The following is a 24,386-nucleotide window of genomic DNA, read 5'->3' as shown; positions in this document are numbered from 1 at the left end:
GGTCACTTTTTTGTCATTGCAGAAGGAACGGAAGGAAAAAATCTGGGATCCTGTTCACAGAGTGGCCCTTGCAGAAGCCTGTAGAAAACAGGAAGAATTTGATGTTGCCAACAACGGCTCTTCCCAAGTTGGTGCTACTCACTTGTATCTAGATGTTGCCACACAACCATATAACTGGGTGCTTGGGGAATAAGTAGAATGCTCTCGCAGATTTTCCTTTTTCATAATGTTCTCCTCGGGTTAATTTTATATTTTTCCATAATTGTTGAAGCTGAAGTCAATTTACATATGTATCAGTGTTTCAAAACTTAACACATAATATATGTAGGTAAAAGAAAGTAAGTGCTAAGTGTGTCTTTTGGATTCTCTCCTATAAGCTGCACCAGGAAATCCACCCCTCTCCCCAGAGCCAGCTGTTCCCTGACTGGTGGTACCACAGGGTAGTTTTGGTGAGGTGGAAGCTGGCAGCATGTGGTCTTCTGTGCACATCCTTTGCATAATGGTGTGATGTGCATCCAGGCTCTGGGTGCTGCAGTTCTTTTTCATTACTCCAGATGTTTTCTTCCAAGAATGAACCACAGTTTGTCCATTTTTCATATTGTTTCTTGCTTTGTTTTTTATTATTAAGAATAATGCTATTCTAAACATTGTTGTATATGCCTTTTGGTAGATCATAAAGTGATTGTAGCAGTTTATATTCCCATAATAAGTATATGAGAATAATCATTGTTCTATGTCTTGCCCATTAAGTGTTTTTGAATCAGTGTAATCAATGAAAAGCCTTCATAATCTCACTTCACAGGCATGATCACCACAGTTTGGTGTTTATCCTTCTGAATTATTCTTTTAATACATGCATGTACTTTTCTTAACCAAAAATGGTTCCCAGCTCTGATGGCTGTTAGAATCACACGAAGAGCTTTTAAAACTGACTGTACTTGTGTTATAGAAAATTTAATTCAAGCCTTGTGAGGGAGATAGGCGTTATTAAAGCTTCCTAGAACCACTAATTAAAGGACAGTTAGGGTTCAGAACTAATGGCCTAAGGTTGGGCATGGCAATGACACCTATAATCCCAGCCACTCAGGAGACTAAGGCAGGAGGATCATAAGTTCAAGGCTCCCCTCGATAATTTAGTGATGGTCTGAGCAACTTAGTGAGACCCTGTCTCAAGTAGAAAATAAAGTACTGAGGCTGTAGCTCAGTGTTAAAATGCCCCTGGGTTCAATCCCCAGTTTAACAAAAAGGGAACTAATGTCCTATATACCTATATACAAATTTATACAAATTTTTTCTTTTATATACATTTAACATGTAATTGAACTACAGTTTTCCAGAGAAAAATGATTTTACTATTGGTTAACACTGTGTCTTTGGTCATATGTTGATGTAACTTTCAGAAGCACAAAGTATACTAAATATTAATTGATTTTTTAATTAATTAGGTGAACAAACTAATCAAGGAAGAGCTTCAAAGTCAAGTGGAATTGCTAAATTCTTTTGAGAAAAAATATAGTGATCCTGGCCCTGTGTATGACTGCCTGGTATGGCATGATGGTGAAGCTTGGAGGTGAGTTTTTTGTATTGTATAGATCTTCACTTGAAAGGGTCTCTCTCTCTTTCTGAAGAACATTAAACTCTTAGAGCTATACAAAGTTTTGGTTTATGTGACATTATCACTCAGTGAATCTATTTGAGACCCAAATCAGCTTTAGTTTTGGACAAACCTTTTGAACTCTTAAATAGTAGTAGAGCCCAGGGCACCAGTGTATTTCCAGAAAGTTCCCTTATTCTTCCAGCAGTCTGATAAAATGATTCACTTGTAGCCATTGGCTAACAACTATGCCTGATACTTAGAATATTTGTGTTGGAAATGATATTTAGTCAGACAATGGAACTGATAAAAATCTAAAATCCCAGAGGAATATTTTAGAAAATTTTATTATAATCAGTGAAAAAATAGCTTTCTGGTGCTACCAGAAACAATTTAACCTTCTTTTTTTTTAAAATATGATATAGTATATCCTGTAGTACTTTGATTTCAGACTTTTTTGAGGAGACTCTTGAAGATCTCACAGTACCTAGCATGAATTTACAATTTAGCTACTATCTGTAAATGTTCTCATTTCTCATTTCAGAAATGTCACCTGTTTCTGAGGGGAGGTAAAGTGACCTATTCTTTAAGTACTTTGTTTTGTTTTTGTTAAGAATGTCAAGTCTGCCCCTTCCTACCCACTTCTAATTATGAACCCCTATCTCTGCACTTAGCAGGTAACCTAATAATGATACTCTTTTCTTTGAGCATTTGTCAGAATGTGTAGTGTCAAACTTGATTTCATTCAAAATGGAGCAAAACAGGTGGAGAGAAACTGTTTACAGAGAATTGCATAAAGAAAGGGTTATTAATCAGTTTCTTTTGGGTGGTGTTTGACCTCATTATGTCACATTTCCTTTGTAATTCTTGATGAAAACTGGATTCTTTCCATAATTGACAAAGAAATGTGTGGAAAATGTCAAGTAATAATATATTTAATCTCAGCCTCTCCTCACTCTCACTCATATGCTCTGTGAACCTCATTCCATGTTCCTTTTCTCTGGATTCCAATAGCAGCTCCTTGAATTCAGCCAACCAGACCTTCATAAAGTTGTACTCTTGCAACACTCATATTTGTGCTCTATGGAGTTACTTAGGCAGATACTTGTATTGTTGAGTCACTCTACGCTGATGCTCATTATAAGAAGCTGACCTAGAAAGTGTCATTGCATTTGCTGTGGGATGTTGTTGACTCATTAATTCTTTCATTATTTGTCAAGTGTTTATTGAGTGCCTTCTTTGTAGTATAGAAGCTATTCCATGAATTTTAGACTCTGTGGAAGCATGTGTTTTAAACATGGAATCAAACTAAGAAGCATCAAGAATTTCCCAGAAGGAACATCTTAAGTTGAAACATGAATTATCAGCACAATTAATTAAGTAGATGAATGGATAAAAAAAATGTGGCATTTATACACCATGGAGTATTACGCAGCACTAAAAAAATGACAAAATCATAGAATTTGCAGGGAAATGGATGGCACTAGAGCAGATTATGCTTAGTGAAGCTAGCCAATCCCTAAAAAAACAAATACCAAATGTCTTCTTTGATATAATGAGAGCAACTAAGAACAGAGCAGGGAGGAAGAGCAGGAAGAAAAGATTAACATTAAACAGATACATGAGGTGGGAGGGAAAGGGAGAGAAAAGGGAAATTGCATGGTAATGGAGGGAGACCCTCATTGTTACACAAAATTACATATAAGAGGTTGTGAGGGGAATGGGAAAATAAACAAGGAGAGAGATGAATTACAGTGGATGGGGTAGAGAGAGAAGATGGGAGGGGAGGGAGGGGGGATGGTAGAGGATAGGAAAGGTAGCAGAATACAACAGTTACTAATAGGGCATTATGTAAAAATGTGGATGTGTAACCGATGTGATTCTGCAATCTGTATTTGGGGTAAAATTGGGAGTTCATAACCAACTTGAATCTAATGTATGAAATATGATATGTCAAGAGCTTTATAATGTTTTGAACAACCAATAAAAAAATAAATTTAAAAAAAAAAAGAAAAGAATGAAACTTAAAAAAAAAAAAAAAAAGAAAAGAGCTTTGAAGGTGGAAGAAAAGAATAGAGGTCACTGGAGGAAGTGTAGAAACTTGGTATGGCCACGGAGTGAGTAGTGGGAAGAGGACATAGGGAGGTAAGTAGAGGTTTGATAGTGAGGCCTTTGTGGAGTTTCAACATTATGATGAGAGCCATTGGAAGATGTAGAATGGTTTAAAGCAGGAATCAGATGATCAGACTTGAAGAAATCACTGTAGCTACAGATAGACCATCAACTCATCAGGCAGCATAGGTAAGGAAGAAATAGTGGAAATAGAGAAATGGACACATTCGGGAGATAGACTGTGGTGATCAGAAGACTGAGAGGGAAAGATGGGAGCACTTATTAGATGCCTTCCTGGAGGGATGCTGGCCAATTACATACATTTTGGAGACAGATGTTTTGCACTTTCTAACATAGATGATTTGGTGATATACATTTTAAATGTTCACCTCAATCCTGATTCTGTTTGATGTGCTGCTTGTTTTCTTTTTGCTTCGTTTTCCTCATAGGTGTTCAGTTCTTTTGAAATGTTGTAGATCATTTTGGGATATCACTGTTGGTATATGTGTAAAAACAAATTTTGAAGGATCCTTCCTCCTAAATACTTAGTTTGTTAATGATGCATGTGCTTCGATATTTGTGGTAAATGATCCATGTGCAAAACTAGAGGGCTTTCAATATTCACTTTAGCAATTTTGACTGAGACTTGCTTAACTTGAAAAAACACAGTTCTTATGTAAACAAACATGTCCTAAGGTCTAAGAACCAAAAACATAATCTTGATAGTTAAATGTTGTGTATCATTTATGACTTTTCTAATAATTAATATATGTAATTTTAATCAGATTGTCTTCCAGAGTATTTGAAATATGTATGTAGTTTTATTAGAACATTATAGTTACACATACTAGTTGGGTTCATTTGACAAAATCATACATGCATGGAATTTGATTTATTCCATTTCAGTCCTGGGTGACACCCCCCATTCTCCTCCTCCTTCCCTCCCCCATTCTCCTTTCTCTACTCTACTGATCATCCTTTCACTTGTTTATTTTTGTTTGATGCTTCATACATATACATGTGTGTGTACATGTATGTTTAAATAGCTAACAAAACGAGGAAAGAACAAGTAGAGTAAAATTATGTAGAAAATGCTCTTTATAATTAAAAAAAAAAAAAAAAAAAAAGTTTGCCCAAAGTCTGAATGAGACTGCACTCAGTATAGTTCATCTAGCTTCAAGGATCCTGCATGAGCTATCCAGCTCACAGACTAAATACTAACAGAAGCAGCAGGAATTAAGGCCTACGTAGGCCCTGTATCTGCACCATCCTATCTTAAAGCTCCAGCCCGAGCTCTAGTTCTCATTTCTTATTTCTTTGGTGGCCCGATGGATTTCTGCCTGGTGTCTGTAACAGACAGCATTCTGAGGCCTTTGTGCCTAGGCTTAAGCATCCTGGGCACTCTTTGACCTGACCCTTCCTGCTGCCTCTGTGAAGCAAAGGATTGCTGTGTTTGTGATGGTGGGAGTAGGAAGGTAGTAAGAAGAAAACAGAGGACACTGTAGTGTGTGATCTTCTTTAGAAAGGTGAGAAAATGATGTATTTTGAAACCTGCTTTTTCTTTCAATTAACAGAGCCTGCATTGATTCAAATGAAGATGGGGACTTGAGCAAATCTACTGTATTGAGAAACTACAAAGAAGCCCAAGAATATGGTTCTTTTGGCACAGCTGAGATGCTGAATTACTCTGTTAATATTTATGATGATGGAAACCTGCTCTCCATTGTGACCAGTGGAGGTATTCTGTTTCAGATTTACTAATGAGAGATAAATTAATGGAGTAGCAAGACAATAAATTTCTGTAGCTCAAAGCAACTTTCTAGAGAATTTAATCTAGAGATTACCACTAAAGGATTAGGTCTAGAATCATAGCTGTGGTTTGATTTGTGTTGTTTTTTAAAGTCATAACCATGTACTATCCATTCTGAGACTGTAAGCATATGACCCATGTCACAAAATTCATCAGCATGATTCTTATAAATAGTAATGTCATTTCCAAATATATTCACCTTTGAAAAATTCACTCATGAATATGGAGAATCATTTAGAGTGATCCTCACCACAGCTTTCTGTGTAATTTCAAAATGGTTGGAACCCACCTAAATATCCATTAACAAAAAGTAGGATTTTGCCCCTTTTTTTGGTGTCCCCCCCTCCTTCCCCCCCCTCCCCCCTTCTGTGTTCTATCCTTTATATAAAACTTTCTGCTCTTACCTCGAGGGATAAAAACAGTAGGTTTTTAAAAATTATGTTATTCATATTATGGAATATTACATAGCAATCAAATTAGTTTTAATGAAAAACTATATTGATAATAAAACACTTAGTAAAATTTAAAAACATACCAAATAAGTACTATGCAATGTTTATGTATATGTGTATTTCTTTGGTGAAAGTATAAAAACATGCAAAGATTATGCACACTAGCTTCAAAATGATTACTTTGGGGGAGGGAGAAAAGAGAATGAAGGAAGGTGACTAGCTCTTTCACCCCCAGGTCCATTGAGGTATAGCTGAAGTACAGTAAACTGCACATGCATCTATAATTTGATAAGTTTTGATATATGTACACCTGATAAGCTACCACCAAGATACTATTGCCTCCAGCAGCCAGCTGTCTTCCTTTGTGATCCAGTCTCTGCCCACATCCCCAGAGCCACTGATCTGCTTTCTGTCACTCTAGATTACTTTGTATTTTCCAAAATTTTAAATAAGTGGAATAAGAAATATGATTTTTGTGCCTGCCTCTTTCACTCAGCATAGTGATTTTGAGGTTGGTCACTGCTGTGATTGTAGTGTGCTCCTCATTTTGCTGAATCATATTTTATCATGTGAATGTACCTCACTGTTTATTCATTCACTTATTGATGGACATTGAGGTTGTTTCAACATTTGTGTGTAAGCTTCTGTGTGGAAATAGGGTTTTGTTTATTTTGGACCCATCTCAAGGAGAACTGGCTGGATGTGCTAAATATATGTTGAACTTTAAAAGCTCCCAAACTGTTTTCCTCTGGGACTACCTCAGCAGACCTCCAGGTGCTCCCCATCCTCTTCAGTTTGTGGCATGGTCATTCTTCTTTACTATAACTACTGTGACTATTGTGTGCAGGCAGCAAGGTTAGGAAAAAAGTAAGGAAGTAGAATTGGCAGCATTGGGTGCACATTTTCTTGCGGGATGTGACAGCAGTTGGTTAGAACAAAGTCGTCTCAGCATGGTGGCCAACCCACCTTGAAGGGTCTTGTTCATCGCTTCTGGAGCTCCACCTCTCATCTGTCCCTAATATAAATAGGCCCAGGGCCACCTGCTGTTATCATTGTACTTATGTTGGTTTCCTGACAGTAGTGGCATGTTTTTCTTCATGTCTCCTAAGAAACTTCTCACTTAGGTTTTTGTTTTACTTTATTGATATGTAACATGTACAGGAAAGCATACAAATCACAAATTATATACTCCTTGAATTATCACAAAGTAGATGATCCTGTGTAACTACCACCCACGTCAAAAATAAAATATTGTAAAAGCCCCCATCTTGTATCTTGCTACTCGGTGTCCTTACCCCTACCCCAAATTTAACTACTGTCGTCATTTCTATTGCCACATTACTTTGGGCCATATGATGTTGTCTTTTGTAAGTTAGACATGATAAAATAATGGCAATTTCCTATAGTTCAACCTTTTTCTATTTATATAAACAATATAAATCCTTTTGTATGGAATTTTCGTTCATCCTTATTTTGTGAGCTTCATCTCAGTACATAGAAGTTCATATTTATTGCAGTTAATTGTCAGTTCTGTGAATTGATGATACCATATGTCCATTTACTATTAATGAACCTGAAAGTTGTTTTGGTTTTTGAATTATACAAATATTGCTGCCATGAATGCTTTGTGAATGTCTTGTTGTACATGTGTGTGCATTTCTGTCAGGTGTGTAGATAGGGGCAGGAAGGTGCCTGCTCAGCTTGCACTTCCACCCAGCCCACACTTCTGCTGTCAGCCCTCAGAAATTTAGCCATCCTGAAAAATTACATAGAGGCATCTCATTGTGGCTTTAATTTGCGGTTTCCAGATAACTAATGAATTTGAACATTTTTCCTTCTTATTTGCCATTTGGATATCCTCTTTGGTGAAACACTTTTTCAAATGTCTTAAGAGTATATAACCAATATATAGTGACTGAAGTGACTAATAATATGTAGATTGAAATGAATGGTTAAAATTCTCATATGGGAAAATATTTTGTCATTTCCTTCCTTATTGCTTCTAGGAGCTCATGGCACACACGTAGCTAGTATAGCTGCCGGGCATTTTCCAGAAGAACCTGAACGGAATGGAGTAGCTCCTGGTGCTCAAATTCTATCAATAAAAATTGGTGATACAAGATTAAGCACAATGGAAACAGGCACAGGTCTCATAAGAGCTGTGAGTGTTTATGAATTGTTGATTTAGATTAATGATTAATCTTGGATATTTTTAGGGTTTTTAAAAAGTGCTTCTGGTTTACCAAGAATACATTGAACTGCATTTTGTGTACAGGATGTTATTTTTAAAAGCAAAAATATTTTCTACTTTTAAAATCATTTTTAATAAAATTTATTACGAAAAAAGTTTTTGGTTTAAAACCTTTGTGGAAGAAAATATCTATTTTATACTTACCATTTCTAGTAAATTCTCCAGCAAGCAATTTTGTGATACTTTTAAAGAAAATGTCATCTTAGTCAGCTTGCTCCATCAGCCTAAAAGGAATTAAAAATTTTTAATACTCCATATTTCATTTTGACGTGTAACGTTAGTGATTTTAAACCTAGTAAGAACTAGGCTTGCTGCTGTCCTCCTCCAATCCCATTCCATTCTAGAAACACTGGTTTTATTTTTTACTGACTACTACAGCGTTTTGTCTCCTCCTGCCCATTGGTTTTTATTTATTATTATGTATGGAAATAACTTATAAATTGGAGAATGATTGGTCAAGAAACTATATAATTACGTGCTTTTATATTTGCTTACTGTTTTTGTAAATTAGAAACTAAATTAGTTCAGCTGCCTAAACTAGGCTCTTAATCTTTAATAGATGATAGAAGTCATAAATCATAAGTGTGATCTTGTCAACTACAGCTATGGAGAAGCAACTCACTGGCCAAATTCTGGGTGAGTATTCCCTGACAGTTGTTACTGTAGAACCTCGGCTGGCATACATGAAATATTTTAAACATATGGATTGAACATCACAGTGGACAACAGCAGCCTTGTGGTGAGATGAAAACCATGTGGCCTAGCCCTCAGGCCCCAATTCCTGTGTCTTCTCTATGATTCATTACCAGTCACTGCACCATACCTGAAATCTCAATACTGAGCACCCCCTTGTGGCTGGGGTAGCCAGCCACCATAATTGTTCTCCTGAGACTTTCAGGCTACCAAGCCCTCTGGTATTTTTCACTGATGGCTCCATGGCATCCTTACTTTCCTTGCCAGCCAGATTAGACCCTCAGACTGTCCATTGTTATGATTACTGTTTTACAGTCACCCTGGAGCCTTCCTCAGCCTTGCCTGACCAACCCCTAAGCTTGCCAAAATCTTGCTGTTCCCTTCAGTGGCCCTGCAACTAATTTGCAGAACTCGCTGGTGGTTGGACACATGCACTCTCTGCACATGAAGAGTGTGTTTCCTCAACCTGCTCACCTCCTCCCTTGCTGTGTCATCAGTGTCATATTGCTCCAAATCCAGTGCTATGGCATTGACCTGATGTTTCTGTGTCTTTTTTCCTTCACAGTAGTATCTATTTAAATTACTGTATTTAGAGTTCTTATTTACCAGTCATCTCTCCCCGTCTCCAACCACCAAGCCACTAAAATACACCAGTTATCTGGTTTATAAAACTTTATATTTGAAATCTTTTCAAAATGAGAATTTTTACCAAGTTAGACCCTGTAGTTTGTTGTTTTGAAATTATTTTGCTGTGTTTCTTGTGAGAGGACACTTGACTGCCCTGCAGTGTGCACCCCATCCTCTTGTTTCTTCCTCCGCACAATCCTGTCCCTTCTCCTCTTGCCTCAGTATCTTTTTTTTCTACGAGTGTATTCTCCTCTTCTTGGACATTTATTCTTTTAAAGTTATCTTTCCCCAATATTCTTTCCTTGCTCAGATATTCATACTTGGGACTTTGGTGAATCTTTACCCTATACCTTTTTTATATTAACTCCATTTTCTTTTTCATGATCTAACTTCTCCCCCCACCCCCTTTTTTTTTTTTTTTTTGGTACCGGGGACTGAACCCAAAGGCACTTAACTGCTGAGCCACATCCCCAGCCCTTTTTTATATTAGAGACAGGGTCTTGCTGAGTTGCTTAGGGACTTCCTAAATCGCTGAGATTGGCTTTGAACTCGTGATCCTACTGCCTCAGCCTCCCAAGCCACTGGGATTATGGGAATGCACCACTGCACCTGGCTAACTTCTTTCTCTTTAATAAATGCCAGTAAAGTTTTCTTGTTGTCTGTAAAGATCTCTGATCAGATTTCTCACATCTTATAGTCACAGTCACCAGTTGTACCTTATTTCCACTTTTTCTTTGCCACTAAATATACTAGCTTTTTGGGTTACATAATTCCTGGTGAAAATATGCATAGGAATACCTTGAAGACTGTCTCTAAATACTTTCAAGTGGGAGTGGAAATGGACCAATTTACTGCCCTACTCTCCAGACACTGCTAATATTGTAGTACTTTGTAATGTATTTTTTCCATATAAAGTTTTGCATCTAGCATTTTTCCTATACTTACTGGTCTCATAACTCCTTACCTATGCTAAAATCCAATGAGTACCTCATTTAAAATCACTATATCATATTCCACCAAAAGTAGACCTGCCAACATTTATGTAACCATATATTTAAATAGCATTTTGGTACTCTATACACTTAGGCAGTAGAGGCTGTGTATTTTGAGTTTAAGAAGGTCAACTGAGTGATTCGAATGCACACCCCTTCCTTATAGTTACTGTTTAACTTCCACAGTTTGAATCCCATTTGTAATTTGTTGTTTATATAAATAAGAAATGGGACAGTGTTATTCAAAGGAATATTCTTTTTCAGGAGAATCTGTGAAGTAATTAATGAAGCAGTATGGAAGCACAATATCATTTACGTTTCCAGTGCTGGAAATAATGGTCCATGCCTTTCCACCGTCGGTTGTCCAGGTGGCACCACGTCAAGTGTGATAGGTTAGTTTCCTGCTTTAGAAATAGAAATGTTTAAAAACAAGCAGACCAAAATGGTGATCAAATGTTAATTGTATCTCTCCTCAGTGCAAAACACTGTAGACTAAATGTGTCCTTAGGAAACAAAGTCTAATAGGGAAAACAGCTTGTCTAGAATTTAATACAATTTAAAGAAGCCCAGAATAAGTTGTCTAATAGAAAAACATATATACATCTTTTGGTACATTATCAGGAAAAGATGGCATAACGACATTCTAAGTTAGCAGAGGGCTTGTAATAATGTGTGATACATGGTACTTTTCCCTGTTAAATTTTCTCTTCTGTTTCATGAGAGAATTGGTATAGGTATTAAGCAGTTTATCCATGTGAACAGTGGATTTCATTGGGAAAATTAAGATCCATTGAGTGAATTTTGATTCCTTTTGTTAATGATAAAAATTCGTCTCACAGGTGTTGGTGCTTATGTTTCCCCTGATATGATGGTTGCAGAGTATTCCCTGAGAGAGAAATTACCTGCAAATCAGTACACATGGTCTTCAAGAGGCCCAAGGTGGGTGAGGCAGTACATGGGACCATTACATGTACTTGGTTATATTTTATGTGGCTGGGAGGCAGAGTTTTAGATAATAAGTGGTGATGGCCTCGTTTTAAATAATTTTGATATTTGAGCTTTGGTGTAACGGAAGCCCTAAATGTTTGTTAAAGCATTGCAGTTACAGAGCCTGTGTATCTGTGTTCATGCTCTTGAAGTTATAACCTTTGAACCTCTTGGATAAGATCCATAAGTGAGCAAGTTCTGTTTGATAAATGACATTTATCAGTGTTTAGGTTTATCAGATGTTTAGGTTCGCTGACACCCTCTGAACTATATTAGTCTAATTCAGGGAACTGATTATCTTTCTCGAGGTATGTTGAGTCCTAATTTTTATAATCCCTTATTACATCAGTTAGTACAGGCACCCTCTGAAAAATAAAGCCTATTTTAATTCATATCTTTGCCTCTTTGGAGTTAATTTAGAAGAATAGACTTTGAGTTCAGATCAGCAAATATCTTGGTGCCAACATAGCACTAAATAGGCAAGGCATGAAGGTTGTTATCCACATTCAGAATGTCATTGTAGAAAATGGGACCACAGAGGTGGGAGCAGTCACCTGAACCCTTCATGTAGGAGGTAGTATTGGAGTCAACCTTTAAAGCATGGATAGAACATTGAGAGAGAAGGGAGTTCTATATGGTGAGGACAGCTTGAACCCAAAGATAAGCAGGTTGTACTATAAAAATAATTTATTATACGAAACTAAGTGGTTTGGGAGGAAGTAACTAGTAGTTGGATGTGTTTGGAGTATAAATTAGATAATAAAGAATACTGGAAGATAAGATTCAAAAATTGGCTAGAATCAGAGCAAATATGATAAAAGTTAATTCTTTGAATTGCACATATCTTCCTAATCTTCTCTAGGTAATTTCTTCTTTAAAATGTAATCTTATTTCATTACTTTATTATAGACTGTCTTAGAAAATAGTCAGACTGGCAGTCTCTATGGATTGGAACGCTTTATTTCCTACCATGATCATAGACTGCCCTCAGTAGCCCAACTAATGTCACTGAATAAGAATGACTAAGAGTCAAAAGTTAGCAAAGGTTTATGTGTTCTTTGTTCAGTTAACTAAAGTATCAAATTATTAAAATGTGTTAGGGTCAATATAAAAACAAAATATTAGAGAATTGTTTACTCCAACCTTTGCCAATCTTATTTGCCATAGAACATTTAAAGAATTATTTCAAGTGCTAGGGGTAGGGGGTTGTAGCTCAGTGATAGAGTACAGGTTTAACATGTGTAAAGCCCTGGGTTCAGTCCACAGCACCAAACTACAAAACAAAACAAAAAATGTATGAAGAATATATTTTAATAAAACAACACAGCTCATGAATTGTAAGGGAAGCTTAGATTAAAGCAGATATCAGTTCACAAATCATTTGTTCTAAGAGAGTTTGTTGCATGCTTACCTGTATACACGTGAAATATTATTGCAAATACTTGGTTTCATTATTAAACAGGTATAAAGTATAAAACATGGATTAATGATCATAAACAGAATATATTCCATAGTGCTCTTTGAAAACCACTTCCTCTCCTTCAGTATTGAGCATTACACATACCATATATATATATTTTTTGGATTTCTTGGTGTTTGCGGGTGTGGCCTCTCCAAGACAGACTACCCCATAATGTCTACATAAAAGGGCTTGAGTTTCTCTTATGTATAATAGTTTAGGAGGAAAATATCGCTTATTTTTGTTGTCGTTGTTGTTAATTTTAAAGAAACATTCATTAAACTCATTTTTAGAATACTTTTTTAAATACTTAGAAAATACTTTTAAGATTTGCCAGCCAGTTTACAGACTAGTGAAAAGGTAAAAATGAGCAATTGAAAGTACTCAGTTAAAATTCATGACTCTTTCAACTTGTTATTTTTTCAATTATAAAATATCCATTGCTCATTGTGAATATTGGTAGATAACATAGTGCAAGTAAGGAAGTAAAACTCATACTAAATCTCATTATCTGTGAGTGGTATAGATGTATGTGTGATGTTTTGGCAAACATTCTTTTAGTCATTCTTCTGACCATAAATGGGAAATCATGCTGTTCATGTATTTTTGTCACTCAGGAATATGGTGTGAGCATCTTTATGGGTCAACAGATATTTACCCAATAATATTCATGTAAAGATATTCACTAAAAAGGTGCCACTGATGCATTTTGGAAATGATATATGTGCATTGTCTTCAGCTCTGTAAAAATGTAAGACCAAATTGCCCTAATATTTCTAGCCAGAAGCAAAAGCTCAATTGATTGGGGGAGAATCATAGTGGTAGAACGGCCTCTGTGGGGGAATAGAATAGAACTGTGTTGGATGACAGCATGAGTGTGATCATAAACTCCAAGGGCTTTTAGCTCCTTAGTCTTATTATTGAAGGCCTCAACTAGGTAGTCCTTTTAAACTTGAGCTGTCTGGTCTGTCAGCCACCAGTCTTGTGAGGTTGGTCTGAATTGAGATGTGCTGTAAGTATACACTGGATTCTGAAGTTGTCTTAGTGCAAAAAAAAAAAAAAAAGTAAGCTAACTCATTTTTATTCTTTTCTATCAACTACATTTTGAAATGATATTTTGGATATGTTCTGTTAAATAAAATGTTATTAAAATTAATTTCACCAGTCTCCTGTTAGTTTTTTAAAATGTGGCTCTTAGAAAATTTCACATTACATATATGACCCACTTTATTTTTCTATTATACAATACTGAATTAGATTATAAACAGTGGAAAACTTCACCAAGGAGTCTGAACATTTATTTTTTTCTCTCTAAATATACCTGATATCTTTGGCCTGTCACACATAGACCCAGATACATATACATACACACAGGCAGATTTCTGTCCACTTGTGAGGAAAAAATAACTGCTACCTGTTGGGGAAATAGCTGTGCTAGGTACCCCCGCCCCCCATGATTCCCCATGATGATATCTTTGTCATTATATGTAATGACTACACGTAGTCCATGGTGTTGGACTATAATGGATTTGACCAGTGGCCTTCTCAAGAATGCCCATATATATCCCAGTTTTACCATCATGAACAAACCTCAATGGCTTTCTGTTTAGTGCCGACGGGGCCCTTGGCGTGAGTATCAGTGCACCAGGAGGAGCCATTGCTTCTGTCCCTAACTGGACGTTGAGGGGGACTCAGCTAATGAACGGGACGTCGATGTCTTCCCCCAACGCGTGTGGGGGCATTGCCCTGATACTGTCAGGTGAGGATATTGCCTGTGACCGCCCTCTTCTCCTACTGCTGACTGCATGTTTTCTGCAGTTCTCATGGTGAGAAAACATGGTTTATTTGGTAATGTCCTGGACACAAAGTAAAGTTTTGAGTAGAAAATGATTTATGTAATCATGACCATTTGCTTATTCATTCATTTGGCAAACATATTTATTGGCTCTTTGCTTATCAGAGGCTAAGTTAATGAACAGAACATGTAAAATACCTTGTCTATTTCAAGTTTATGTTATAATTGGGGGAGACAGACTTTGAACAAAATTTTAAAAGTGCTTGTATTACGCGTTGGAATGTGATAAATGATATAGAGAAGAATTAAATGGAACAGAGGATTTCTAGGATGATATGCAGTGTTAAAGAGGGCACCATCAGGGTGGCCTGGGACTCAGGATGGACAAGCTGCAGTGAAGCTCCCTCCTCAGAAGTGCCCCTCTGTTCAAGGTTGGTCTCCCTGCCTTCTTCATTCACCCCTTTTCCGACTACCGCAGCTGTCTTCTTCTGCCCGTGTGTCTGGTCAACTCATCTCTGCTGATGCCAAGAGATAACAACAAAAGCCAATAGTTTTTTTTGTTGTTGTTGTTGTTGTTTGTTTTTTTTTTAAGAGAGGAGAGAGAGAGAGAGAGAGAGAGAATTTTTAATATTTATTTTTTAGTTATTGGCGGACATGACATCTTTGTATGTGGTGCTGAGGATCGAACCCGGGCTGCACGCATGCCAGGCGAGCGTGCTACCGCTTGAGCCACATCCCCAGACCATGCCAATAGTTTTTTAATCACTGATTTTAAAACACCTGTCAGTGCCACATCATTTGCCAGTTTGAGTCAGAATTCTCCGGATGGTCACTGATGTCTCTACCTCATTTCTAGTCCTATTCAGCGTCACCTATCTTTGAGCATATCTCTGCCCCTAAATCCTTTTCGGACCTGCAAACGCCTATGCATTCTGCAGCAGGGTGGGGTGAGGGTGCTAGAGGATGAACCCATTGCCTCGTGCATGCTAGGTGAGTGCTGTATCCCTGAGCTACATACCCAGCCCTTTTTAATTTTATTGTGAGTCAAGGTGTTTAACCCAGGTTGGCCTTGAACTTAGGTTTCTTGTGCCTCAGCCTCTCTAGCAGTGGGGATTACAGGCTGTGCCAAATTCCTGTGCATTCTGTAAGATCCAGGTCATCTACCTATTCCTCTGATAGCGCTCTATCTTTTTTTTTTTTTGGATTCTCATGAACAAAATTGATTATGTCCTTGATTTGCTCTTATGGCTTATTACAATACATTTTTATGTGTTTCATGAGCTCTGGAGAGGACAAAAATGGTTCAGCAGTCATCTTTTTATCAGTAACTGTATAAAGGCCTTTTATAACCTTCCCATAGTTTCAAACCTGGCTGCATGCTAGAATCCCCTGGGCAGCTTATAATAAATCACAATCCCTGGATCCAGTCCTTAAAGATTCTCATTTAGTTGGTCTGTTACAAAACCTCAGCTGCCTTTTGCCTTAGTTCCCTGATGCATGTGAATTGAAATCTGCTGCCAGTAACCATGGTGTTTGACCAATAGTACCTTAAAGAAAATGTCATTCAGGAGTAGGGGCCAAAGCTCAGTGGTAGAGCATTTGCCTTGCATGTGTGAGACACTTGAGTTCGTTCCTCAGTACCACGTAAAAATAAATAAAGGTATTGTGTCCATCTACAATTAAAAAATATTTTTAAAAAAGAAAATATCATTCAGATGCCATTGGGTGTCTGCTTTGTGCATTGATGTCACCTTTGTGCAGCCTGCCAATCAGTATGCATTGATTTTTGAGTGAAGTCTGCAATGCAAGCAATTGAGACATACTGTTGAGTTCAGTTTTTAAGAAGAGATTTTAAAATAAGTGTTGAATTTCAAGACATGAAAAACCAGAGACTACTTGTTACACTGATTGGAGAAAGAAAGTTGCCAGTAGCAGGCTCACTAACACAATTTTCTTTTTTTTTTTTTAAATTTTAGGTCTGAAAGCTAATAATGTTGACTATACAGTTCATTCAGTCAGAAGAGCTTTAGAAAACACTGCAGTGAAGGCTGACAACATAGAAGTATTTGCCCAAGGACATGGTATTATTCAGGTATTGTTGTCTGTATGAGAAACTTAAAGCACCCTTAAAATAATAATGCAGAGGGCTGGGGTTGTGGCTCATTGATAGAGCACTTGCCTAGCACATGTGAGGCCTGGGTTCAATCCTCAGCACCACATAAAAAATAAATGAATAAAGCTATGGGGGAAAAAAGTTACCTCATTAAAAAATAATAATAATAATATCTTCTATTGTAACATGATTCACTGTGTCTAAATTTCAGATTATGGGGCTGGGATTGTGGCTCAGCGGTAGAGCGCTCGCCTAGCACAGGTGCGACCCAGGTTTGATTCTCAGCACCACATTAAAAAAAAAAAAAAAAAAGGCATTGTGTTGTGTCCATTTACCCAAAAAAAAAAATCTCTCTCTTTAAAAAAAATAAAAAATTAAATTCCAGATTATGTGGTTATAGTAGGGCAAAAAAACAACCAAAACCAAATTTTATAGTTAAGACAGATTCGTTATACTAAGAGAAACAGACGTATAGAGGCTGGAAATTCAAAACAGAAGTAGAAGCAAAAATTTGTCAGTCATAATGGCAGGTGGATCAATTCCAGCATTCATTAACAATGTGAACAGAGTGAAATGGAATGTTCATCTAGTGGTAAAAATGTAGAATTGGCATCTGAGTTGGAGGGAGTATTGAGTAGTATACAGTGACTATAGAAACTGACTTTTTGTTTATAGTAGTTTGTTATAACTGACGTCAAGTTAATTGGTAATTTGTAATAAAATATTTTCTTCATCCATTTTATCTTACCAGTTATATTCTTTTAATTAGGTTGACAAAGCCTATGACTACCTCGTTCAGAATACATCATTTGCTAATAGACTAGGTTTTACTGTTACTGTTGGAAATAACCGTGGCATCTACCTCCGAGATCCTGTTCAGGTGGCTGCACCTTCAGATCATGGCGTTGGCATTGAGCCTGTATTTCCAGAGAACACAGGTAAGTAGGAGGCTGGCAGTGAGCTGAAATGTTCACGCTGATGGTTCAGACAAATGCTGCTTGACAGGGGGATGCTATGTGGCCAATGGTCTGAAGAGAAGTAAGAACTGGCAAGATGATTATTTAAAACTAATAAACTTGAGGGAGTAGCAAGGGAGGAAGATTACCTCTAGATAGAGAATAGGGGTGGGAGGGAAAGGGAGGGAGAAGGGGAATAGCATGGATGGTGAAAGGAGACCCTCATCGTTATACAAAATACATGTATGAAGATTTGAATTTGGTGTCAACATACCTCATATATAATTAGATGTAATAAATTATTGTATAATGGTGAATTAAGAATCGTAATGCAAAAAAATAAATAACTATAAAAAGTTAATAAACTTAAGGGAAACTAGAGCAATTAAGGACCCCAGTACCATGGTAATTCAGTTAGCATCTCGACCACCAAGGAAAACAGCAGGACAGGACTGCAGTGACCTATGTTTTATTAAATTGATAGTAAAATAACATTCCCTTTCTTTTCCCATTTACTACTTGGTTATAAGCCAGAGCTTTCAGGTGAGAGTGAGAAGTAGTAGCAGCTGAGGGGAACAACAGGTGTCAGGGAAACTCATCACTGTATATTTGACAGTCTTTATTTCACTCAAGTTCTGTTACCTGCACACAGTGATGTAACATGTCCACTAAAATTCTGTATTTTAAGGCATAGCAGTGTCTGGTGAGAATTATGAATGAGATCCTCAAGAGTACACTAAAAGGCAAGGAAGACTTATGACAGTTTTGTTTAAATTGTGCTTTGGGTGCCATGTCTAGTACATTTTAGAACAGACAAACTAAGTTGCTGAATTTTCTTGACAAGAGATAGAACTTTTTGAAATGAAAGGGAGGAAATGCTGATTTTAATTTTTGGTCTTTTTAATGCCAGAAAACTCTGAAAAAATATCCCTTCAGCTTCATTTAGCTTTAACTTCAAACTCATCTTGGGTTCAGTGTCCCAGCCATTTGGAACTCATGAATCAATGTAGACACATAAACATACGTGTGGACCCCAGAGGCTTACGAGAAGGATTGCATTATACAGAGGTATTGGCATATCTTCATTTTCATTTCTTTACTCTTTAAAATGTTTTGAGAGGCCAAGTGCAGTGGTGCAGGCCCATATTCCCAGTAAAAATGAGAGGCTGAGGCAGGAGGATCACAAGTTCAAGGCCAGCCTGGGCAACTTAGCAAGATCCTGTCTCAAAAATAAAAAGGGCTGAGATTGTAGTTCACTGGTTAAGTGCCCCAGGTTCAATCCCCAGTAACAAAAAAACAATACAACAAAAATAAAAAGCAGGTGGATAACATGTTTAAGAGTAAAAAGGAAAAAAATTCCAAGTATATTTCTAAGATGTTGCTTTCTTGTTAAGAATCAACTCAGCCTTTCTACTTGCCAGAGTTTGTAGCTCATCTGGTCTACCTATATTCATTTAATCAGTTGGGTACAGTAAGAATATAATGTGTCCTTGTGTGAAGAAGGCAAGAGAAACAAGCAGAACAGTAAAGCCTTTTCAGTTAGGTTTCCTTCTAATTCATCAATTGGTTGATTGGGTTGAACCTGAGCTGCATACTCAGGTGGAGAAAGCATCTGTTAGATACATGGTAGTTGTATGTAAACAGTAACTACCTCCAATGCTGTCTGTGATGGTAGTTTGCAGTTGAGTCATTAAAAAGCAATTTTTTAAATTTGATGTCTCATTTCCCTATTATGCTCAATTATTTAAAGATTTTTACATATGCATTTGTTAGGGCTTTTTGCTAATAATATTATGTGACCTAGTGTCAGGAAACCTGTTCCACTTATGTGTGGGACCTTTCAGTTTTAAGATTAATTCATTCTATGACTAGATTATCCCTTTAAACTCCCTGTTCTACAAGTATATTTATAGATATTGAAACTGTGTTTCTTTCAAGGTTTGCGGCTATGACATAGCCTCCCCTAATGCAGGGCCTCTGTTCAGAGTTCCCATCACTGCGGTTATAGCAGCAAAGTAAGTAAGAGGTTGTTCACAACTTATTTTTACATCTAAGTTGTTAATAGCTATGTGTGGGATACTGTGGACTTTTTGGATTACTAGGCCACAGAACCAGGTAACCAGAGCTTAGTCTTAGTTCGCATCTTCCTCCCTTTTTTCGGTGGCATGTAGTCAGCCGTGCTGGTCCCTATTGGCTGTGAGAACCATGGAAACCCGGCCTCCTCCCCACCCCCTTCACTGAATATACTGGTGTAGGGGCTGCTGCCGAGCTCCACGGGAAGGAGTACCATAGCCTTCCGCTTCCCCAAGCCCTCTGCGGCCCTTGGAAGAGCTGTTTCATCCTTCTCCACACCACCCTCCTTGCTTTCCTGGGTCTTCCTCCTTTCTAGTCACTTTGTGCTTCCAGACTCTTAATCCTTTCCTCTCTGTCCACCCTGGAACCAAGGAGTTCACATTTGATCATGTTACTCCTGCTTAAAATACATCACTGGCAGCTCCAAGTATCAAGTTTAGGTTCCTTAAAATAGCAAGTGATGACTCCTCACAGCTCTAGCCCCAATCCAGTGCTTCCTATCATGCCATACACCAAGGTGCAGGTTCTGAGCAGCTTTCCACCCAGACTCTCCAGGTTTCTACAGTTGATGAGAGCATTTGCTCGACTGAAGCCTTTGCTGCACTGGAGCCTTTAACTGACCAGGCTCATTTCTGGGCATCTGAATAAAAGTAGTCCAGTCTTTCTACATCATGACGCTTTACACGGCTCAGGACAAAATTTACCTATTTAATTTATGCTGTTTGACTTTGAGCCCTCTGAAGTCAGACTATATCTTACTGCATCCTATATGGACCCTATTAAACAGGATGTGCAAAACAAACTGTGAGATTGGATTTTGAATACTGAAAACAAGTGGCAGTTCTAAATTACCAGTTTCTGTTGAGTTAGTTACTCAGGTGGATCTCAGCCTATGAGGCATAGAGGATGAAATTAAGGAAATTAATTTTAAAAATGGCATGTATGTGGGAAAGAAGTTAAATTTTTGGTCATACATTGCCTAGAAGTGCAATGGAAATTTCAACAAGGCTCTGTGTAAGACCTTCAACAATCAGCTGATAACGTTTTCTCTTTCAGGAAGATTCTGCAGGTTCCCTTTGAATGAACCAAAAATTCTTCATCAGTTTTCCCTGATATGTCCCTACTGTGTAAAATATCTCCCTCCCCACTAATTCGTCTAGATCAAAGGATCATATTTTACTCATTGTTACATTTCTAGCTACCTTATATAAACACTCATTAAATGTTTGTCCTACTGATAAGAATTTGATTCTACATACACTTTCTGTAGAAGGTAGTTATACATTTGACTTTTAATTTTTTTTTAAATTTAATTTCTCATGGAAATGGTTTGTCTTTACTATTTTTACAGTATGGGGGCATTTTTGAAGCTACATGAGGGGCTTAACACCAGTTTTTATCATAGCTGCAAGACACTTATCAGTGCCACAAAAATATACATTACCTTTTATTTATTTTAATATCTAGGATTCACTATAGTCCTTAATCTAGAAATTAGAAAATTTTGTGAATATTGTAGAATTCCTTTAAGAAATAAAAGGGGGCGTATGAGCTTTTTAAATGTGTGTGTGTATTTTACAAATTATAAAATAAGGGCTGCGTTGTGGCTCAGAGGTAGAGCACTTACCTAGCATGCATGAGGCACTGGGTTCGATCCTCAGCACCACATAAAAATAAAGAGATTGTGTCCACCTATACCTAAGAAATAAATACTTTAAGTTTTTTTTTTAATTACAAAATAAGCAAGTAGAATCATCTATCCTCTGCTAACCAGAGGTTACCTCTGCTAACATGTTAAAAATAAGGTGGTATTTCATTTACTGTTTCATGACCAACTTATAACAAGTCCCAGTGTTCATTTCTGGTGAACTACTCTTGCATGTATTATATAAGATCTAGAGTGCTAGTGGGCATGTTACAAACATAACTATTTTTATGACAATATCACATTTAATAATTTTTTGGTTAATTTTCAGAGTAAATGAATCTTCACATTATGATCTAGCCTTTACAGATGTACATTTTAAACCTGGTCAGATTAGAAGGCATTTCATTGAGGTTCCTGAGGGTGCAACATGGGCTGGTAAGTAAAATTTGTCTGGACCTCTTATTTTGGATGATGATGTGTTATAAATATGTGAACCCAATTTAAATTAATAGCCAGCATTACTGAATACCTCTAGGGTGTGGACACACTGTTCAGCATTTTACACAGGTTATCTTGTCTAGGCCAATAAGTATCCTTATTAAAAATGGTTTATATTTGGCTTAAGAAAGCATTTTGTGCTTGTATATATCTCTTTTGAGCATTTGCTTAAAATGAAATCATGAAATACATGTGTGAGACCTCATTGAGAAGAGCTTGTTATCTCTGTGGTTCCTTGTACTATCTTCTGGTCATTTGTCTAAATGCAGTTTGTCTGTCTCCCTCCCTCTTGATATCACCGGAAATGAAAGACTTTTCTTATTACATATAATGTGGTAAAGGCAAAATAATAAATAACAAAAACTGCAAGTTAGAGTGCCATATTGAAACAGGGTCCAGTATATCCTGTTGAACTGCACCCCTGGTGGAGTGTTGCTTTCTTCCTCTTTGTCCACCACAGACGATAGTCAGGAGGTGCACTAGACTCAGTCCCCACACATACTTTTATGCATAATCTGTGTTCCAGGTCCTTTTCAGAGGGTGAGGTAGTGAGCTACATAGAGAAGGATTGCTTCTAGAGGCCTTTCCCCAAGGAGAGTCCTTGTGAGCCTCCAGTCCAAACTTCTGACTTACTTGGTGATTAAGAGAACCTGGATCAGAGGAAGGCAGCATGGAGCAGTGGAGCTTTGGAGACTGACAAGTTTGGGCTTCAGATCCAGACTCTGTCTTACCTTAATGCTTACTTGGGGCAGGTTGCTTAATTAACCAAACTTCTCTTTCAGCTAATTATGTTTAAACTAAAAGATTCAAGAGCTTATGAAGCATCTGAGACATAGCTTGTCCATGTTGAGATTTATATCCTTGACAGTTATTCTGGGGCTCAGGGTTAGAGGTGCTAAATTGAACATCTCTGTAGTAGCATTCATATAGGCCTTCTCAGAATTGTACAGTTCAAGGCCAATGATATTAAAGAGTAAAAAAATTTTAATTAATACTGAATATTGAATTTAATATTTATTTAATGGAAAATGACAGTGGGTATACTGCCCTGATTATGATTTGTGTAGGTTGGTATTGAAAATACTTTCTTTTGTTTTAAAAAGTTATTGAATTATCTAGAATGCAAGTATTTCAGAGCATTTTACAATGTTAGAGTAGAAGTGTATTACAATGGTTACTATTTCAAATAATTAGAAATATTGTCATAATGCTAGATTTTGTACTCTCAGCAACTGATTAGGTTCCAAGAGCTGTGTGCCCACTTGTCCTTGGGAACCACAGAGAACTGAACCTTGCTCCATTTCCCTTGAATTAGAATAGAGAATATTCTTTTGATGAGCTGCTGGTCTTGCCTCACGTGGTTTAGGCTCATTTCCAGCACTGCCTTCTGGTCAAGCTAAGCAAGTAGAAGTAGACCAGATGGAGACAGATCAAGAGAGACAGGAGAGACTAGGAAAAATTACCAAATAAGTTGAATGAATAGCTGCTAATAGAATTTAGGCCCAGGATAAATAATAGAGATTTTAAAAATTATAATCTTCTTTACTATATGAGGCATTGATTGGTTTTCAGCTAAAACCAGCAAAAAGAAGGATCTTTAAGAGAGAGGTAGGTACCTGATAAGGATAATTGTTATGCACCTGTGGGCTGCTTGTGTCACCTGGTGCTTGCAGCAAGGGGCAGCTCAGTTTAATACCCGTTTATCTCTTTTCTGCAGATTATCTTCTGCCCTCTGGCTTTATTAATATTCTGTTTCTATGTTTTTAAGGAGGTACACAGGTTTCATTTCAGTATATCATTTTATTCTTTATATGTTACTACCTAAACAAAAGGTCATTGTTAAAACCATATTTTAAATCTGACTAGTTTAAAGCTTTGCTTCTTTCCTTCTTATTCTAGAAGTTACTGTGTGTTCATGTTCTTCTGAGGTGTCAGCCAAGTTTGTTCTTCATGCAGTGCAGCTTGTGAAACAGAGAGCATATCGAAGTCATGAATTCTATAAGTTTTGCTCCCTTCCAGAAAAAGGAACTCTGACAGAAGCTTTTCCTGTCCTAGTAAGTGTGATTAACAGATTGAAATCTCACTTTCCTTTTTGGTGGGGCTAAGACTAACTATTTGAATTTGACTTAATAGTTTCTACCCAGAGCACATTGGGACTCTATATTTTGTTCATACAAATTAAATGAAGTATGAAGTCTAATGAGGTCTAATTAGGGTACTTAAACCTAAGTATTAGACAAAAATATTCATCCTTTTTTAACTCTTGAATAATTTAGTCAAAGAAAAGTGCTAATCTTGTAGATTCTGACACTTCATAATTTGGACC

At 37.1% G+C, this 24,386-nt stretch overlaps 1 protein-coding gene across 4 annotated transcripts in view; it reads left to right on the top strand.

The window, feature by feature from the left end:
• The window catches only part of Tpp2 (tripeptidyl peptidase 2), a 67,609-nt gene that overhangs the window by 16,029 nt on the left and 27,194 nt on the right, over positions 1-24,386 (top strand). For all 4 annotated transcript variants that reach the window (XM_046454785.2, XM_046454784.2, XM_046454786.2 and 1 more), the window contains exons 4-17: positions 23-127; positions 1,446-1,570; positions 5,281-5,444; positions 7,975-8,129; positions 8,779-8,855; positions 10,796-10,923; positions 11,371-11,470; positions 14,588-14,736; positions 16,749-16,864; positions 17,655-17,823; positions 18,752-18,909; positions 19,780-19,856; positions 21,891-21,997; positions 23,960-24,114. In XM_046454785.2, the coding sequence (XP_046310741.1) occupies positions 23-127; positions 1,446-1,570; positions 5,281-5,444; positions 7,975-8,129; positions 8,779-8,855; positions 10,796-10,923; positions 11,371-11,470; positions 14,588-14,736; positions 16,749-16,864; positions 17,655-17,823; positions 18,752-18,909; positions 19,780-19,856; positions 21,891-21,997; positions 23,960-24,114 (1,785 nt within the window). The remainder of the gene's footprint in view (positions 1-22; positions 128-1,445; positions 1,571-5,280; positions 5,445-7,974; positions 8,130-8,778; positions 8,856-10,795; positions 10,924-11,370; positions 11,471-14,587; positions 14,737-16,748; positions 16,865-17,654; positions 17,824-18,751; positions 18,910-19,779; positions 19,857-21,890; positions 21,998-23,959; positions 24,115-24,386) is intronic.

This window comes from Marmota monax, unplaced genomic scaffold, assembly GCF_021218885.2.
Source record: "Marmota monax isolate L192 unplaced genomic scaffold, Marmota_monax_Labrador192_F-V1.1 WCK01_AAM20220418_F8-fsc00026, whole genome shotgun sequence".
Classification (NCBI taxonomy): Eukaryota; Metazoa; Chordata; class Mammalia; order Rodentia; family Sciuridae; genus Marmota; species Marmota monax.
The sequence above is the reverse complement of the archived record's forward strand: the minus strand, read 5'-3'. Positions and strand labels throughout refer to the sequence as shown.